The following is a 20,320-nucleotide window of genomic DNA, read 5'->3' as shown; positions in this document are numbered from 1 at the left end:
ATTAGAAGCATCTCTCCATTGGTGCATCCTCCAAGCTGCTGACAACTCTTTGAAAACCCCAATAAGACATTCACATTCGGCTTTCCCCATACTTGAAGGGAGACCATTCTGCAGATCTCGTGTCATACAAGCAGACCTCCTACCACCTGGCTCTCCTACCCAGAAAGTCAAGTCTAAGACCTTCCCCCAGTGGAAGCCAAAACTCTTCAGGGTGCAAGACTGGAGGCCCTCAGTGCATATCACCCACCCCTCCTGCATGAGAACACTCAGCACCACGCTGTGAACTTATCGTAGAATAGATTTATTTACCTGAAACCATGTCTGTGCAATGCTTGTTGCTATACCAGCACAGAAATAAACAACTGATCTCTATTTACAGTCTAAAGTCAAACATGCGTTGTGATAAATTGACGTTTAGCATTTTATTAAGATAAATGCATCACAATATCCGTATTGCACCAACATCTGTCTACTGCTTCTGATTTCATTAAATAAGTTACATTTAATACAGTGCAAAATAGCCGTTTGCACACTCAAAAAAAATAACAAGTTATGAACTGGAGGCCTACGTTTTAACCTTTCAACACCTGCAGTGTTTTCAATAAATTTATAAATAAGCAAACTGTACAGAGCCAATTAAAAAGTAGCATGTTTAAATGACACCATAGAGAAATCTAGCTACTTACAACTGAAGGCATGCATTACAATTGAATATTGTACATTTATATAAGCTATGACATTTTGCACAGAGAAATATGGAGACTTGGCTGATGGCTTCTAAGTTCTTAGATAAGGTTTCAAAACCTCAGTCTTCTTGCAGCAAAGAAACCAAAGTTCGCTGGAGAGGCTTTCTGATTCATTAAGCTAAATTGTACATTTGTAATTATTATTTTGATTTAAAAGCTAAACCCGTTGATAATACACGTTTCCTCCACATAACACACAATGAGTTGGGGACTTTTTTCTACTTTTCTTTTTCCCCCAACATCAATCATGCAGAGGGCTGGTAGATGTGTTGCTAAAAACGCACATGCACGCAACCGAACACCCTTATATTTCTGCAAAATGGTTTAGGAAGCGGTTACTCCAGTATTGCTGAAAAGGAAAGAGAGAGGAAATCAGCTTTATGAAATATGGGGAGGAAATGTTAGAATAACCATTTAAGATTAATAGTGACAAGGAATGGTGAAAAGGAATGTTCAGTTTGATTTTTTTAAGATTTCAAGACCAGCATTTCTGATTAACTGTCCCTGAGGTGCTGCCTACATCAGGCAGCAGCCAGAAGCACTGGCTTGGTACAAACCCTTCATGTCACCTGGCTACAGAGCAAAGGCCACCCTGGCTCATGGAAGAACCCCACCAGGCAGACACATTCTTGCTTCAGACACGGAAGGGCAATGGGCAAGAGGGGAAAGAGTTCTCGGTTAGCAGTGTGGACGGTAAGGAGGGTGACACACAGGCGAGCAGTGCGGCTGAGTGCGAAGCCTCTACCTCCCCTTCCTCCCCACCCCATTCCTGTGGCTGGCTGAGCGGTGGTGGCTTTGACAAAATTGGTGGTTATGTTAAAAAGGCAACAGCTGATTTGGCCGACTTAGCCCATGGGCGCTGCAGACCCCTCTGGCTCTAGGCAGTGGGGAGCCGCTTTACAGACCCCGAGCTAATGCCTGTGGTCTCATATTCCAGAAGGTCTGCCGCCTAAAGGACATTCAGGGAGCTGAGGCCCCTGAGGGTGATGTGATAGCAGCTGCTTGCGGGGAGGCTGGCACTCGCCCTGCTTGTCTGTGAGCTCACGCAGCTCCCTATAGAAAGTATCACCTGCACTGTGCAGATGAGCGCCTGGAGGATGTGTGACATCGCCATCTTTTAGGCAAAGGCCTAACCAAGAAGCCGTGCAAGGCCTACCTGCCCATCGGTGAGAACACGAACAAGTTCTGGTAGGTCTGAAAAGGACACCGGTACTGATGGCGGCAAAAGCAGAGGCCGCCTGGGAATTTCCTGCAGGTGCTGGGTGAGGATGGGTCTGGTCTGGGCACCTGCCCCTCACTGTGGGAGGCCCGAGGCCCTGGATGCGTCCACAACAGTACAACTGCTGAGGAGGCGCTGATGTGGCAAAGCCTGAAGCAGAGGGCACAAGGGGATGCTCCTAGCTGCCTGGGCTGAGGGAAGCGGGTGCTGAAACTGCCTCCAGGCTGGATGGGCCTGAAGCTGAGAAACCACAAGGCAACAGCCTGCCCAGGCTGATCTGGAGCTGTGCATTTCTCCGACAGCAGCAAACAACATTTAACTTCTTTTGTAAAGGCTACTACTTCGAGGAACCAAGTCAGGAAAAGCTGACTATTGGGTAAGTTTGGTTTCCATTGAATAGCACACCACCCAACAAGCTCAGACATCCTGTTCTGGTTTGCAGCCAAGGCACACTCCTTGCATTTGGTCCTTTTTAGGCCTCATGATGCCGAAACTGGCAAAACCCATCCTCTTCCCTGTTACACGCTCTGCCAAACCGACCAACCTCCCTTTCTCAGAGACCTCATGCAGTTAGGATGGGACTTCTGTCCCCTTACACTCGGACCTTGCAAGTTGGCAGTACCCTGCCCCGCTTGATGATTCCCACCAACTCTCCCCCAAACTGGAAGCCTTTACATCACATCTTTTGGCTGGTCCCAAATCTGGGCCTCCAGAGCCTTCACAGGAACACTCAGGGCCTCATGGGGAGGGAGCTCCTGCTTAGGCCTCCTTCACCCTGGCTCACGGACAAGGCTGGCTGCTAGCAGAGCCATGCCCTAAATAACTCTGCTTTAACGTACCCTGGAGAGAGAGAAGACAAGTCCCAGCTGCAAAGGATAGGACCCAGAAGGTGAAAAGAGGTGGCCTACTTGAGACCAACCTATTGGATACACGAACTGACTGGTTCAACTATTTGCTTTCACTAGATTTTTGCTTTCTAATGAACCAGGTAGCAAGGTTCTTGGATGAATCCTTGCAGCTAGTAAAGACCAAAGAACCACAAGTTTTTGAGAGTCCTCATCTTGGCATTAGCAAAGGCAGCATTCTCTCAGCCTGTAAGTTGGACCAAAGCAAAACGAGCTTCTCTCTCCCCAGGCTCTCCCTGACATCTGGCTGTGCCACTGACCAAGGCAGCGCATGGAGCCTACAGATGTCACACCTCGCGTCAGCTAACCCAGCCCCCGTGTGCACAGGTACCACGCATCGTACACTTGCTGCACTCAGAGACTGTCACAGAGCACAGCAGTGCATGACACAAGGGGCTTTTTCATGTCACACAGCTAGCTCACTCGGTGGCAGTCACCTTTAGGCTAAAGCATCTGGATTCCAGGGAATACTCACGTTAGTTGATGATGTTGGAAGGCATTGGAGGAAAACACCATAGTTAGGACAGTTAATGGCTTACACACTGTTGGTAAGACTGATCTCGAACATGCGCAAACATTTATCATAGTAACATGGTGTTGGTTAGTGCCACGTTCAAATAAAAATAGTTCTATACAATATGTTCATTTGGTCATGTGCTATTTACAGATTTTACAAAAACACACACACACACACGCACACACGCGCCCTTATGTTCTCTACACCAGGCTACAACAGGCCAGCAGAAACTTGCATAAAAAGTATCACAGATGACAACTGGTACATATACATGAACTCCTACAACTACCTATGCAGCAGAACAGGATCTTTCTTCCCCTAGAGCACAGTAAAGCTAAAGTTCTGAGCTAAGAACTTAAGAGAAAATTGGACACGGCTGTTAGATAGTTCAAGCTAAGCCACTTAAAAGTTAAAAACAAGACAGTTATTTTTCTGTCCATTTAAAATGTTTTATTTTCCTTTTAGACTAGATTGTGAAGTGCCACTGAAATAGGCAATGTTGGCAAAACAATGTCTGTTACAATAAAATACATTAGACATTTAAATAAATAACCTTAAAACCTACGTGGGGGGACATGAACCCAGTCGATTGTATCTGGAACAATGTTTTCTGCACAAGCGAGAACAGGCATACCTCTTGTTAAGACTGATGTAAACAGAACCATCAAAACCCTACAGGAGAAGCAGCCGAGCGGGGCTGGGAGTGTGGGGGGTGGGGGTGGAAGTGAATGGGGGCCACAGGGGGTGAGGGGAGTGGCAAACCAAAAAATACTGACTGAGGTAGCAGTACTCTGCTCAGTGCAGAAAAATTGGCTTATGAATAAAAATTAGACTGTGATCTCAGATTAAATCCAGATGATCATGCAGAAGACACAATACATGCTATTTAGTTTTAGAAAAAAAAACACACACATTCATTTCCTAAAATCTGCTGCCAATTAATTTGCTGACAATGTCTGCTGGCTCAACTATTTTTTTTATACAAGGATGAGTATTAAACAGAACACTGTACATGCTTTTTCATCTACAAAAAAATATTTGCATAAAATAGTGTTAGTTCTCTGTACATGTCAATGGACACTTTAATTATGTGTATAAAAAAGGAAAATCTTGCCCCACTGGAGTCAGAAAAAGCAAAACAAAATCTAGAGTATGAAATCTCCTTCACCAGCCAGTATGTTCATGTGAAAATTCAGCAGAAATAGACAGTTGCTTTAAACAATAAAAAAATTAATTGATTAAGTTAAACATCTTCTTTATGTAAAACTGTCAGTCAAGACCAGAACATATCACTAAAGTTAGTGTCTGTGCTATAGACCCAGATCACCAGGGGCATTATGAGCAGCACAAACGGCCAGGAAATCCCATCGGTGCATGCCGAGAACGAGCAGGATTTGGTGGCAGGCTGCACACACTCTTTACCAGGTTCCAGGTAGTTGCGGGCCACAAACTTGAGTGTCTCATCCATTAGAATCACAGGCAAGGAGATTTTCAGCACCATCAGCCACTGGGTCAAGTTCAGCGGTGTGATCTGGAAAATAAGCTGAAATACAAAGAAGCTTTGTCAAGTTCCCAAACTTGCAGGACAGGCAGTTAGGCCCCAGCTCGGTCCTGGTCCCGCCACCGCTTACTGGCAAAGGTTCCACGTAGAGGATGAGGAAATGGAGCGACATGGACAGGCAGATGGAGCCCACGAGCCAGATGTTCTCCCAAGGGGGCATCCTCAGCAGAGACTGGTTTTCAGACAAGCTGCAGAACAAGGAGAGGGACATGACACATGCCTGTCCAAAAGGCAAACACCTTTGTTACAAGTGACAAAGACCATTCGGAGCTATGCTTTAACAGGATAGTGGCTAACTTGGCATTGCCCACTGACCCAATTCTTTTGAGTGAAGTTTCTACTGTGGCAAAATTAAAGAAGAATGCTCAAATGTAGGACAAACTTCCAATTTTAAATCTAGGCTTCCTTCGGCACAGATGATTTCAGTGGACTCCAAGATGCTCTCAATTGCCCTTGATGCTTAATGCTATTTTGGGATTTCCATTTTTGTCATGGGCTTAATTGGATGATACCATTTATCTCACTGCTAAAGAGCAAGAGCACCTTCCCTGTGGGCATTGGCGTATAGGGGCTCTGAAGTCCCTATTTTTGGCCTCTGCTGTCTCATAAAGAATGTGTGGTTAAACACTCCCACTACTTCCTGGAGGTGATGACGACTTAAGCTTTTAAAACCGGTGCTGTTTGTTCTCTTTTCTTTCTGGGAGGGAGGAGCTTTCCTGAGATCCTCCATCAAGCAAGACACACAGTTCCCCTAGGCCCTGGCTGGGGGAGCTCTTGCCCCAGCCTGTGGAGGACTCACTGACCTGTTGAGGGCGTTACACATCTCTATGGTTACTAGAACAGACAGCGCCATTGTCATCGGGTACGGGGACTCAAAGATTGCACAATCCACTCCTTCAAAGTCCGGGTTGTCATCTTTACACTGTAGGAAGTGGCTCTGCAACAAACACCCATTCAAGTTCCTGATCAGCCAAGTCCATTTCCAAGGTCCATGCCCCAGTGACACAGTAAATCTCAGAACACAGACCCACAGGAGATCTCAGGCCATCCACCAGAGAAGCCCTGGTCCTTCAGAATAATCTTAGATGCAACTGTTTATTATTTACGCATTAAGATGATTTGGTAGGCACCGAAACCACAAAAACTCAAGGGCAATCTTATGCTTTGCCTCTAAGGTACAGGAAAGAAAGGTGGATACGTACCAGTTGGTAGAAGGACACCCTTGGACCCCCGTCGGCAGCAATAAACCACCACGCGGCAGCACCCACAGTAGCAGCGCCAACGTAACCTGGTAACAGACACAGGCAGGGTTTGCAGCCCACAGCTTATACTGCGGGCTCTGCCTCACAGGCCAATCCCCCGCAGAGATGAGACCTGGTTTGTCGATGGCACTGGAGAGCTTTGCTGCCACTAGCAACTGCTCACTCACATCAGCCCAAGCAGCTGACGGTGGGTCTCTGCAAGGAGAGGGGTGTCTGGTACAGAAAAACCAGGCAACTTTTCCTCCAGAGTTTATGAGAAAAAGGAAATACTGCAACTGGCAGGGACCTCGATGACAGCCATGCCTTCTCTAACTGGCAGCAGGTACACACATACTCTATGTAAGCCCTTGCTGTGTTGGCTCAGATCACAGCACCCAGGACTTTTAGGGAAACTGATGCTCCCAGGTGTACGCTTATTTGCTCTATCAAAGGCCTTGCAGAACCTTTACGTGGAAATGCTGTCAGAGCAGTTAGTGCGGAACACAGGCAACATGCCAAAAACCCAGAGCTGATTCTGGGACCACCCTCCCTCCCAACCTATCAGTTCTGAACTCAACAAGTTTACTACAAAGCAACGGGGTAGTGGAGAACAAGGGGCTGGACACTGTGAAGATGGTGCCAATGCAGCAGCACCCACCACCACGACACAGGTGCATCCCCTAACCTGGCAGCTATGGGCAGAGAGAGCTGGTGCATGGGGACAAGGCAGCTCTACACACACCGATGTGGCAACTCCCGGCAAACAGGAAAAGGTACACGGAGACAGGGTTCAGCACACAGGTGTTTACAGCACGCCAACACTTATGAAAATAAATACATGAAATAGATCTGTTTGCTAGACTTATTTCTGGGAGGGCACATGAAAAACCCAATGCTGGAGGGCAACTGACTCGCTGAGAACCTTCTCACGCTATGCCAGTGTCCTTTTTGAATTTTAAATCATGCGAACTTATTAAAACAAAACCAAAACACCTTCCTATGGAACCCCAGGGAAGTTATTTAAACTCTGTAGGCCTCACTTTTCTAAAGCTGGGGGACAAGAATCAGCAGCTGGGCCAAGAGCATGAAGTCTACAGAAACAATGTATGTAGAGGAACATGACCTGTGGTCGAGGCTCCTGTGTGTTTACCAACCTCTGCAGATCAATGCACATCACCCTTCTCTACTCAGGGGAAGCAGGGCTTAGTTTCATAGCTTGGGGATATAAGGCCTGACCCTGACTCACCCCTATATCCCTTTGCCCTTAGATTAAATCTGAAAATCTCATTCACAAAGTCCCAAGGGATGATAAGGATGCTAAAAACAAGGGACTAACTTTCCTGTAAACTGGACATACAGTTTACTGAACTCCATTTTTTGCTACCCTAATATGGGGATAGAAGAAAAAAATGTGTGTTAAGGGATGAATTTACAAAACTTTGGCTTATGAAGATTACGTTTAAACATCAACAACATAGGGGCGCCTGTGTGGCTCTCAGTTAAGCATCCGACTTCAGCTCAGGTCATGATCTCACAGCTTGTGAGTTCAAGCCCCACATCGGGCCTCTGTGCTGGCAGCTGAGAGCCTGGAGCCTGCTTGGGATTCTGTGTCTCGCTCTCTCTTGGCCCCTCCCCTGCTCATGCTCTTTCAAAAATAAGTAACATTAAAAAAATTTTTTTTTTAAATCAAGAATATAAAAAACTGTACTCACAGCCAATAGCTAGGTAACGGAAAAAGAGCCATCCGCTGATCAGTGGTTCCTTCGGGTTCCGGGGTGGTTTGTTCATGATGTCCAGATCAGGTGGGTTAAACCCCAGTGCGGTGGCAGGCAGGCCGTCTGTCACCAGATTGACCCAGAGCAGCTGGACAGGAATTAAAGCCTCAGGAAATCCAAGGGCTGCAGTCAGGAAAATACTGTTTCCACCCAAAGAAAGAGAAAGACCCCAAATTATTTTTGGCCACTATTTAAATAGCATTAGTACCCTCTCCTCCTCCCAAAAATCAATGGACAGTAACAATGACTGCTTGAAATAACTTTTTTTGGCCATCATCAAACACTCAGTATACCTAATTTTGAGTTAAAGTAAAATGTTAGAAGGCCATAGTTAAACTCATTTCTATGTTCTAGGGCATCCTTCACCGCCCAAGACAGCCAAAGACAGCTCTCCTGTGAGCCAAATGAACCTCTACCTTCCTTCCTCTCACTCCTCCCTCCCGACTCCTGCACAAAGACCAAAGGTGCTGCCACATGAACAAATCTGGAAAACTGGTCATCCCAAGCCAATTTTAGAAAAAAAGACTACAAGTCCTCTTTCGCAGGGACCCACCAGACAACTTCCCCCACATTTGAAGAGATGAGGTAGCGGATAAACTGCTTCATATTGTTGTAAATCGCCCGCCCCTCCTCGACAGCAGCCACAATGGTGGAGAAGTTGTCGTCGGCCAGGACCATCTCAGAGGCGGTTTTAGCCACTGCCGTGCCAGAGCCCATGGCAATGCCAATCTCCGATTTCTTCAGGGCAGGAGCATCATTCACGCCATCCCCGGTCTGAAAGGGAAAGCGAGAACTGGTTTCTGCACACCTGCCATCACCTCACACACGCACCCCAACAAAGGCTTCACTGTCCTGAAGCAAGGGCAATGAATGGAGCCTTGGGCTTCTGGGCACAGTTAGAGAATTTTCAGTTTTACAAATTGGTGTCACAAAATGCACTTCACCTGGGAAACGTACAACCGGTGAATGAGCTTACCGAAGAGACTTCGGAGGGAAGTGGCACAAAGGGGACTTCAAATTCTTCTGTATTATTTTTTTACCAAACAAAACACAAAACCACCCACGTGGCAGTAAAGATGAAGCACATGTATCACACAGACAGATCTCAAGTACAATAGGTGCACTATCCTAGGAAACTAGAACATGCCATTTACAAAGATCAGAAAAATACTAAATATCGTCAACAGATACAAAGCTATCACTCCCATTTTTTTTTAAACTTTTACTGAACACCCAACATTCAATTCAGAAAAGTGGTTCCCTTTGAGAGAAGGAAGAACACCTGTTAATATATTCTTTCAAATAACACCTTTTAAAAAAGTTTCACAGACGAGCAACAGAAAGCAAACACTCCACAACGTGAACTTGTCTGGGTGAAGAATCACACAAAGGGAAGAATCCCGGAAATGCCTCACCAATAAGCAGTTCTTAATGCTTCAACAGTACATCTAATTTCAGGTAGGGTTATCCAAAGATTGGGAATAGAAAACAGAGGAGTTCAGTCCTGAATCAATTTTTAGAAAACTTGAGATAACATGTATACTTTAACCAAGACAAAGACTAGATATCACCACATATTTCCCTGTGACTGATTCAGAAGGCATACTTCAACATCGTAAACTAGTCTAGAATCTTCCCTGAAGGTAATAGTACATAGCATGCCAACTACTGGTTAACAGAACCCTAGAGAAACAGCTCTGATCATGACAAAAATCAAGATATTCCGAATTTGGGAGCTGTTACTAAAAATTTAACAGTCAAAATTACAACTTGCTGTATCTGTGTAGCATGAGTCCAAAGGTACTCACCATAGCTGTAATCTCATCAAAAGACTGAAGAAACTCTACAATTTTTGACTTGTGGGAAGGCTCAACTCGAGCAAAACAGCGGGCATTCAAGCAGGCATCTCTCTGGGCTGAAGGACTGAGCTCATCAAACTCCCGACCCGTAAAAGCCTTTGACGTCACATCCTCGTCCTGCCCAAAGATGCCAATGCGGCGACAGATGGCCACAGCAGTGCCTTTGTTGTCCCCTGTGATCATGATCACCCGGATGCCTGCTTGCCGGCAAAGCTTCACAGAAGAGGCCACTTCAATTCTTGGAGGGTCCAGCATGCCCACACAGCCAACGAAAGTCAGATTAGTCTACAGCAAAAGAATCATCTTACGTTAAAACAGGAAGTTCTAGTTTCTCCCCTAATGTAAAACAAGGACCAGTTATACATAAAGAGCAAAGGCCTCTCCCATTTTCCTATGGTAAATTCTGTAGCTGTGACTCTTCTCTAAGATTAACATTCATACAGATATAAATCCAATGAGGAATAGTATTTCTTCCAATGAACCAGAAAGGAATAAAAAAATCACTACCTTCTTGAACCAAATCATCCTTTAACTTTCAGGATAATATCCTGAAAGGAAGAAAAAAACATACTAAGGAGTAAGAGCATTTTGATACTGGCCACTCTTATGGCCCAGAGGACCAGTTCTTCCTAATTCCTCTCGGTCAGTGCTTCAGGAAGTCACACACCCAGAATTCAAGAGTTCTACTATGAGCAGAGGAGTAGAAGAAATCTCTCAACTTGGATATTTTGACCTTCAGTAACTAACGAATGTTTAAAAAAATATTCCCTATTTTTAAAACATCTTAATTTACTTAAGAGTTGCAAAATCATTTTTACAAGTTTCTTTGGCTCAAGTCTGGACTTTCCTACCTCGAAAGCAACAGACCTGTATTAAACTGTTAACTAGGCATGCTGGAAGCAGCACGCTGAATTAGAATGGTGGGGCATTTGGCCTGCAGAAAAACAAATAACCACACCTCTTTCTTGGCAAAAGCAAGACTCATTTGACCTTTTACTGAAGGAGCGCTGTTTGAACACAATGAGTGTGCAGGGTTTGGGGGAAGGAGCATTTTGTTAGCTAACCTCATATTTGATAAAGTTGGCAGAGTCCTCAAGGTTCATTTCTTCTCTTCTCAGTGGGTTGTCATGAGTGGCCAGAGCCAGGCACCGCAGTGTGTCGCTGCCACTACCCCATTCCCTGATGACAGACATGACCTTCTGTTTGACTCCAGGGGTCATAGGGACTTTGGTACTTCCAACCCGAATGTGGGTGCACCTGTCAATGACACCTTCGGGAGCGCCCTGGAAATGTTACAGATTTAGATCAGGAACTGTACTTACTGGGCTCACCCAGGATCCTAATCCTGGAAAGAACATCTCAACTGCAATCTGCTGTACTTGCCTTCACAAACATTTTGCTCATCGATGTCCGGCTTGGTTTATTTGGTGTACAATAAACTGACATTGATTTTCTATCGCGTGAAAACTCGAGAGTAAATTCTTTTTTCATTAACTGCTTTATGACCTGAAAAGAGAACACGCATGGAATACTACTGGGTAACAATTTCTGAATATTTTTCACTTGGTCAACAAATGTTCATTAAGCACCTATTCTGTGACAGGTGCTGGGGTTTAGCCATGGACAGCGAACAAGTTCTCACCCTCATGAAGTTTAAACTTGCCCTCTCATTTGGGAAAGACACACTAGAAGGTAAATGCACATATAGTAAATGCTATGGAGGAAAAAATGTTTAGATAAGGCAAGGAAGGGAGATAGAAAATTTGTGTATGTATAGGTTGCAATTTTACATAAAGTAGTCAGAAGAAGGCAGAGTTTGAGTAAAAATGTGAAGGATGTGTGAGCTGAGAGTGCCGAAGTGCAGGCTGGCATGCCTGGCATGTTCAAGGAGCCTCCGGGCCATAGAGCTGAAAGAGTCGCAAGAAAAAGAGAGAAGTGTAATGGCCGGTGGGCAGGGGGTGGGGGGGAGTAGGTGTGGGAGGACAGAAGCAGGTTGTAGGACTTTGAAAGTCACTTTAAAGCAATTGGCTTTTATAGCAAGTGAAAATGGGAAGATGATGGAGGGTTTCAGGCTCTCGCAGTTGAAGGGGGACAAGGAGCACCATTTAGTACAAATAATCTAAGAGAGATGATGGCAACCGTGGGCAGGAATGGTTGGTCCACAGCACTGCTGCCCCACAGAAGTGTCTACTGTGATGGAAATGTTCTATGGGAGCTGTTCATGTAGCTGTCCTATGTGGCTACTAAGCACCTGAAAAGCCATTGTTCTCTTTATTCTAAATAGCTTTAGGGAGCCTGCACATTAGACGCCAGCACACTGACCAGAAGAGCTCATGGAAATAACTAAAGACAGAAAAGGTTGAGGACTGGGCTCTGGGGCCTCCCCACCCCCGGTCATATGTGTAAGATCCAGCCAAGGAGCTGGCAGAGGGATGGGAGGGAGGAGAACAAATGAAGGAATGTTTCACAGAGGGAGAGACCAACAGCTCAGGTAAATGACTGAAAATGACTCTTTGGATTCAGACACTGTTGCGTTGTGTACACAACCATGTTATCTACAACATACACTGTACCTTTTTAACAGTAAAAAAATTTTTTTAATGTTTATTTTTGAGAGAGAGCATGAGTAGGGGAGGGGCAGAGAAAGAGGGAGACACAGAATTTGAAGCAGGTTCCAGGCTTAGCTGTCAGCACAGAGCCTGACGCAGGGCTCGAACCCACCAACTGTGAGATCATGACCTGAGCCAAAGTCGGATGCTTAACCCATTGACCCACCCAGGTGCCCTACACTAGCCTTTCTAATTTTTATACCTTTGATTTCTTTTTCTTGTCTTATTGCATTGACTGGGGCTGCTGGGACAATACTGAATAGAAACACTGAGAGCAGAAAATTTTTTGTCGCTACTAAGTATGACATTAGTACAGACTCTGTGTAAATATACCTTCAACTTGAAGACAGGTTTGCTGAATTGTTTTTGTTTTGTTTTTGTAGTTTATTTTGAGAGAGTGAGCAAGTCAGCAAGGGATGGGGAGAGAACCACCACAAGCAGGCTCCACACTCTATCTCACAAACTAAGATCACGAACTGAGCTGAAATCAAGAGTTGGAAGCTTAACCGACTGAGCCACCTAGGTGCCCAGGTTTGTGGAGTTTTTATCATGAACACAAATTTTACCAGATGCCCTTTCTGTATCTACTTAAATGATCTTATGGTTTTGTCTTTATTCAATTATGTGAATTACACTGATCCTCCCCCATCCCCCACTCAGATACAAAGCTAGTAATTGCAGAAATCCTCAAGAACCTCAGCATCCAATGTGGGCAGTGACAAGTGGACAGACATCTGTGGGTTCTCTGCCAGGCTGTGTGGACTATGGTCATCCTCTCAGCCAGAGCTGCCTCAAGCAGAAAAAGACCATCACTGAATTCTGCATTATTTGACTCGTATGTATTTACGTGTTTAGTTTCCATTGAGCATTTCCACCAAATGCTCTAGAAAGACTGAAGGAATGTGTAGTGATTCTTAGGTGTAGATCTAGGCACCAGATACATCCTGGGTGGAGAGAAGAATACAGCCATTTCTAACAGCATCAGGATAGTCCATTAGGCCTTAAAAAGCTGGGTTCTGCCCACTTCCTCTCTGAACTACAACAGGTTCCTGCTTTCTAGGGGCCGGAGACTGGCATGAGTTCAGATCTGGAAATTTTCAGTGAAGGAGCCCCAATGACAGTCATTACTGATCTCCTCGCTCAGCTGCTGACAAAAAAATGAGGCAGCCAAGGATCAAGAAATGGCTTAGTCTGCAGACAAGAGAACAGACAGCCTTGCCCTTACGTCCCGTCAAAATGACAGTTAACACACTGCTTGTAAGCTCCATACTACTTGTTTCCCTTTATCGAGTGGTTACCGGTCTAGAATCAAACAGTTCTAACCCTCAGTCTCTGTGAAGGTTGCCTCTGAGGGACTTAGTCAAACCAACTAATAGAGCTGTCAGACAATGTGGTTTTGCAAGGATGCCCCTCTGCCCCCTTTATCCCACCCCAGCTCACTGCCAGTGTGAGAGTGAGGGCTCTAAAATGGAGACCAGGACATCTCCCATTTTATGGATGCCACAGGAGCTGCCCAGGACCCTTGTGACTATGAGATTGCTAATGGTGGAGTGTGGATCATGTCACAGCGGGGAGGGCCTTAATTCTGGTGTGAGCTTTGTTTTCTTGATAATATAAAGGAGATAAAATGATGCAAAGAAAGGGTGCTAGAGAAGGAGTCCAGTTCTGCCTCACCCTGTGAAACTATGCTCATCACTGCAGGCCTCACTCAGTTTCCCTGTCTGTGAATGCCAGACTGGACTGGATGGACCCTTTCACAGTCTGACATTGGTGTGCTCACCAAAATGCTTAAAAAACTTGACCGGAGGGGCATCTGGGTGGCTCAAAGTGTCTGACTTCAGCTCAGGTCACGATCTCACGGTTCGTGAGTTTAAGCCCTGCATCGGGCTCTGCTTTGGCACTGTAGAGCCTGCTTGGGATACTCTCTCCCTCTCTCCCCTCCTCAGATTGCACATGCACTCTCTCTCTCACAAAATAAACTTTAAAAAAAAAAAAAAAAAAAAACTACTTGACTGGAGTGCACTGGAGAAAATCAGAAAAGTGAAACAAGAGAATACATTAGAACAGCTACTTTGAGAAATTTTACTAGAAAAGAAAAGAAGCAGAGTGCTAAAGGGGGAAACAAAACAAAGAAACTTTTAAGATAAAAAACATACTACTATTGTACCAGAGAGCAAATGAGAGAAGGAGATGCCGCCAGTTTGAGGAGAAAGGTATGAATCTACCTACTTGTCCAAGAGGGCGGGGAACGAAAGACAGTGCACACAATACCCCACACTTCAATACTGACCGAGTTGCAGGCATTTGCTCTTTCTATTTTAGAAAGACCCTTCAATTCGGTATCAAATACATTCATCTTCTCTACTAGGCAAGTGAGAGCAGTCTCTGTAGCTTCCCCAACTTTTTCATACACGCCCTTTGCCTGTATTGGTTAAAAGCATAAAGTGAAAAAGCAGTGAGTAAGTTTTTCATCAATAAAGACTTCCCATCAGAGGAGAGCTTGTCTTTCGTTGCACCATTATTGTCGGGGCTGTTTTTATCGTACTCTGGAGCAAATGAGGCAGACAAAAATACACTCAAAGCACATTTTATCTTATTCTAATAACTATATTTTTTATTTCCTTTAACTATGAGAAGCCAATAGTCATAGTATTAATTCAAACAACTTTCAAAAAGTATGTGAAATTGCATGTCATTATTTATCATTCTACAGAGTTCACATTCAGGTTCTGATGGAGACTGGCTTGTCTTTTAGAAACCAGTGGGTTAATCTGTAAGTAAAAAGGGAGGAAAAAAAGGTCTACTGTTTAAATTTTATATTATTTTATCATCATCATCATCATCAAAACAGCCCTCTAAGCCTCAGCTCATCCTCAAGGATATAATACTACCCATCTTAAAAAACAAGATTAATACCCTCTACTTTCAGGAAAACATTTCCTCTCCTAGGTTTTCTTCACTTTTGGTAGCCACACTACAAGCCAAAGGAAACATCGCATACATCCTCTTAGTTTAAAAGTGACTGCAACACTCAGAGGATCTATGAAAGGCTCTCGGCTTTCTTTGACTAGGTCATGCTGACTCGGATAAAATGGAAAGAGGAAATAAAATCAGAAACTGTTACTTTCCAGAGGAAGGAAGGCTGGATTTTCATTCCACCCACCCCACCTTTGAGCTAGAATAGCCAGGTCTACTTTTTCATTTATGAGGAGCCTTACCTCATTGTAATCCAATGCAGAATCATTACAAAGAGCACAAATTGTTGCCAATTCCACAAGACCATCATATTGATGACATTTCACTGGTTTATCATCTTTATGCCTATCAAAAGAAGAAAAACATTTTTAGAGCATAATGTGGTCATCTCTATTGATTTTTATTTAATTTGTAATATAATTTTGTGGGCAACAGCCTGGCAAGTATTCAAAAGAATTTGAGTGATGGTTCTTAGAAATCTGATGCTGGAGACAACAGAATGTGTCTTTGATATTAGGAATCAACCAGTAAAGACCAGAAGTTCTTAATTAATGAAATTCTTCCACCACAGGTATCAATACAGAACAAACCAGCTGAAAAATTAGGCTCTAAAGCAGAGCTAAATAAAAATGAAAAAAGTCACTGACTTATAACCTGTTTTCTCTTAAATCTATACAAGTACCAAACTGCTACAACGGATCCTTTAAATGATAAGGTGGGTTTACTCACACTTCTCCAATAGGTGCATATGTTGACCCAGTTATGGTAAACTCATTAAGGGAACAAGTATCCCCCTCAACCTTGTCCAGAATGAACATCTACAGAAAAAAAAGCGTCAAGTGTTTAAAATGTGCCAGAAAAAAATAATCTCTGCTAAGACAAAAAGCATTTCTCATGGAAGAAAACAATTTTAATGAAACTTATGAACTGAACCTCAGCATCAGATTTTTCCTTATTCCAACTAGATGCTATTTAGGATTGCCTCCCCCATCCATCCAAGAGTCTGAAAAACAGTATCACAGAGGTGCTGAATAAATAAACAACAGGGGCACCAAAGACACAGAAGACAACCCACATGAAATCTAAGTTATGAGGACTCCAGGTCATTCAATTCCAAAGACACAGCAGTAGTCTTCAGAGGACTCCGAATTCCCAATTTCAAATGGCTGGCTGAGAAAGTAATATTAGGTAGTCATGCCTGGGAGCTAATAGTAAAAGCCTGGGAAGAATAAACTCACATTTCAGAGCTGCATAAACATTCCCTGAGTAAAATAAGACAAATCACTTCTCTCCTCCTTCCCACTTATTTTTATTGTGGCAATAGCTCATTTTCTATGAAGCTGCATAACTCCATGTGCACAGTAAGGAGCCTGCAGAACTGACTGAACTGACATCACCAAGGGAACACAGACAGAAGCATGCTTAGGAAAGGATTCTTAATTTTCCAGTGACATGAGCTAGTTTCTTAAAGATCAGGTTCCCCCAGCCCCCCTCTGTTTGCTTTTCAATCATGATTTAGAAGCCCGGTTTGGAAGACTCAGATTTAGACTTGTGTTTTCATGCAAATTGAAACTATAACACCTTCTCATAAAACACAGAACAAAAACACAAAGTGCTACTTCAACTATACTTTATGGTGCCAGAATGCCTCTGAAATATGAACAATTAAGAACATGACCAGGGGCGGCCGGGTAGCTCAGTTGGTTGTCTGACTTGATTTCAGCTCAGGTCATGATCTTGCCATTTGGGGGATCAAGCCCTATAGTCAGGCTCTGCACTAACAACTTGGAGCCTGCTTGTGATTTTCTCCCGTGCCCCCCACCCCCACCCCTCCCCTTATGCGCGCTCTCTCAAAACAAATAAAACATTAAAAAAGGAAGAGGAAGGAAGGAAGGAAGGAAGGAAGGAAGGAAGGAAGGAAGGAAGGAAGGAGAGAGTGAGAGAGGAGAGACAGGAAGAAGAAAACGGGGTGCCTAGGTGGCTCAGCCAGTTAAGTGTCTGACTTCAGCTCAGGGCATGATCTCTCGGTTCGTGAGTTCAAGCCCTGCACTAGGCTCTGTGTTAACAACTCAGAGCCTAGAGCCTGCTCCAGATTCTCTGTGTCTCCCCCTCTCTCTGCCCCTCCCCTGCTTTCACTCTGTCTCTCTCTCAAAAATAATAAACATTTAAAAAATTTTAAATATATAATCAAACCATTTACAATAATTTAAAACTACTAAGCTCAAGTTTAAAAAGAGCCACGTAGTGCTTTAAGGTATCTTTTCAGAGAATCTCAACTCAGATTCAGTAACAAAATCAGTTCATGCTTATTTTAAAGTAACTTTTTTTTAGGGGCACCTGGGTGGCTCAGTTGGTTAAGCATCCAACTTCGGTTCAGGTCATGATCTCACGGTTCATGGGTTCAAGCCCTGAATCGGGCTCTGTGCTGACAGCTCGGAGCCTGGAGCCTGCTTGGGATTCTGTGTCTCCTTCTCTCTCTGCCTCTCCCTCACTAGCACTGTCTCTCAAAAATAAACATTAAAAAAAAAAAATTAAAATAACTTATTTTTGCCTCACAAGATTTTTGCTTGTTATATAGGACAAACTTTTAAGTTCTGAAAGTTTTATCTTTTTTTTTTTAATACATATTTTTTAAAGTTTATTTTGAGAGAGAGAGCGTGCAAGCAGGGTAGGGGCACAGACAGGAGAAAGAATCCCAAGCAGGTTCTGCACTGTTAGCGCAGTGCCCAATGCGGGGCTCGAACTCATGAACGGTGAGATCATAACCTGAGCTGAAGTTGGATGCTTAACCGACTGAGCCACCCAGGCGCCCCACATCTCTCTCTCTCTTTTTTTTTTAAACTCTACACCCTACACGGGGTTCAAACTCACAACCCCAAGATCAAGAGTCACATGCTCTACTGACTGAGCCAGCCAGGCGCCCAAAAAGCTTCATTTCAAAAGCTATTTAGATATAAATTAACCCTGAAACGGAACTAGAGCCACGAACAAGACATATGTCTTTTTTTTTTAATGAAATTATATAAGAGGATTTAAAACTGTGATGACTCCTGATAAAAAAGGTTCTAATTCAAACATACGCAACCAGTGTTAAATGAGGAAAAGATTCATGTCCAAGATCACATGCAGCAGTATCAGTGACGCCTACATTTTTTTCTAACAGATACAACAACTAAAAAAAGGAAGCTTGTCAAATGGCTCCTTCCAAATATGTTTGACATTTTACAGAAGAGGAACAAAGGACCAGAGAGGTTAAACAAGTGCTCAAGGTTATATAATTATTAAGTGGAAGACAGAGGACTAGATTTAACTACCCATCTCTCCTATAAAAAACCCAACTTTACCCTTTTTTTACCCTTTTATTAGAAGCTGTGTGACCCCCAGACATATCACTTAACTTCTCAGGGCCTGAGTTTTTAAACCTCTTGAGCAGGATTACCAGGATTCATAAAGTCACAATGTGAAAAACTAAGTGCACTAAGCAACATCATAAGTTGACATTATTACCACACACCATGTCATTTCTTTAATGATACAGTTTAAAAAAGTGAGACTTTCAGTTTATACCACGGTCCAAAATATTCTAAGATATTCAGAATTTTAGTTCACATTAAGTAAATCTGAATGCAAGTGGGCATGGTAGATTACAAGCAAGTAAACCATTTAGGAACTGCATGATGAAAGTATTTCTAAGTCAAGGGCAGTTATGCAACCTGCTGCAAGAAACCTCCCATAGAATACAGATTAGCATCAGCTTTCTGTCACAGAGGTACAACAGAACAAAGAGGCAGGCTACGCTGTTTAATGGAAGAAAACATCTTACACCAGCTAAGAGAAAATATAAAAACAAAAATCTTTTATTACAGACTGTTTTATTCTTAGTTTGAAATCTGATTTGCTCCCACAGTTTGAAATTAGTTGACAACTAGCTATTAGCCAATTTACACCTCTTCTGGTTCCAAGGAATGAAAACCTAGGTAAACCTAAGGTAGCTGAGTCAAACCCTGCTTATTACCACATAAGAGACAAAACACCTGTCCATTCATTCTAAATTGGGGTCTGGACTACACAAAGAGTTGGTGGGAGTTGGGGGGGGGGGTTGTGTATCTAAAAATCATCATGAGTTTCAATTTGGCAAGATAAAAATTCCAAGGGTTTAATTGTATTAGAAGAAAAATGATTTCTAATACAAAAAAACATTATCCAAAACCTGGAAATAAGGCCAACAGGATATCCACAGTCCCTTCAATGTCATTCAGAAGCATTACTTTACAGGCTCAAAGATTAGTATTCTAGAAATATAAAACACTGTTCCACTGTGCTATTTATTTATTTAGAGCTCGTTACTTACAGGAGGCTGTGGATTCTCCTACAGGAAAGACAAACTGTAGTTTCACTGCCCTAGTGACTACTTTTTTAAAAAGTTTATTTATTTGTTTATTTTGAGAGAGTGCAAGCATGGGAGAGGAGCAGAGAGGGAGAGGGAGAATCCCAAGCAGGCTCCGCACTATCAGTGCAGAGCTGGACGCGGGGCTCAAACCCACAAACCGTGAGATCATGACTTGAGCTGAAATCAAGAGTGGCGGGTCACTTAACCAACTGAGCCATCCAGGTGCCAGTGCCCTATAGGATATTAACCAGTTTTTGTAATCTAACATATAGCAATTCTATTCTAATATTGAGTACTTCCTCAAATGCTCTTTGTAATCGGTTTTACCATTTTACTGATTCTCTCAATATTTCACAAGCCAAACAGGATCTTTGGTGTCCACTCAGTATTTTACAAGTTGTGTACCTTTGGGAAAATTATACTTTCACTTGTATAAAGTTGTTCAAATAAAACCTAGGGAAAGAACTTAATTCAGCTATATCAGTATTTCTGTAGTTATTACTTTTCTAAGGGCAAGTTTAA

The 20,320-nt window shown here is 43.4% G+C and overlaps 1 protein-coding gene and 1 long non-coding RNA gene across 3 annotated transcripts in view; one reads left to right on the top strand and one right to left on the bottom strand.

Moving 5' to 3' along the window:
- Positions 1 to 285: 285 nt before the first annotated feature.
- Positions 286 to 20,320, bottom strand: part of ATP2A2 (ATPase sarcoplasmic/endoplasmic reticulum Ca2+ transporting 2) — a 58,212-nt gene continuing 38,177 nt past the window's right edge. Inside the window, exons 9-21 of one of the 2 annotated variants that reach the window (XR_003415598.2) lie at positions 16,138 to 16,226; positions 15,651 to 15,753; positions 14,723 to 14,854; positions 11,207 to 11,329; positions 10,888 to 11,106; positions 9,773 to 10,108; positions 8,518 to 8,738; positions 7,902 to 8,104; positions 6,151 to 6,236; positions 5,752 to 5,885; positions 5,019 to 5,136; positions 3,346 to 4,930; positions 286 to 1,095 (exon numbers count right to left, since the gene is read on the bottom strand). Coding sequence is in view for 1 of the 2 variants with exons in the window: in XM_027044207.2 (XP_026900008.1) it covers positions 1,082 to 1,095; positions 4,810 to 4,930; positions 5,019 to 5,136; positions 5,752 to 5,885; positions 6,151 to 6,236; positions 7,902 to 8,104; positions 8,518 to 8,738; positions 9,773 to 10,108; positions 10,888 to 11,106; positions 11,207 to 11,329; positions 14,723 to 14,854; positions 15,651 to 15,753; positions 16,138 to 16,226 (1,899 nt within the window). In the remaining variant the exon portion in view is untranslated. The remainder of the gene's footprint in view (positions 1,096 to 3,345; positions 4,931 to 5,018; positions 5,137 to 5,751; positions 5,886 to 6,150; positions 6,237 to 7,901; positions 8,105 to 8,517; positions 8,739 to 9,772; positions 10,109 to 10,887; positions 11,107 to 11,206; positions 11,330 to 14,722; positions 14,855 to 15,650; positions 15,754 to 16,137; positions 16,227 to 20,320) is intronic. The other variant, XM_027044207.2, reaches the window with a different exon arrangement.
- LOC128312457 (uncharacterized) lies at positions 11,102 to 14,586 on the top strand. The gene is made up of 3 exons (XR_008291813.1): positions 11,102 to 11,515; positions 12,108 to 12,963; positions 13,093 to 14,586. It is a non-coding gene; the product is annotated as an uncharacterized LOC128312457 (long non-coding RNA).

Source organism: Acinonyx jubatus, chromosome D3, assembly GCF_027475565.1.
Source record: "Acinonyx jubatus isolate Ajub_Pintada_27869175 chromosome D3, VMU_Ajub_asm_v1.0, whole genome shotgun sequence".
In the NCBI taxonomy this organism is placed as follows: Eukaryota; Metazoa; Chordata; class Mammalia; order Carnivora; family Felidae; genus Acinonyx; species Acinonyx jubatus.
Note: the sequence above shows the minus strand (reverse complement) of the source record. Positions and strands in the feature narration are given on the sequence as shown.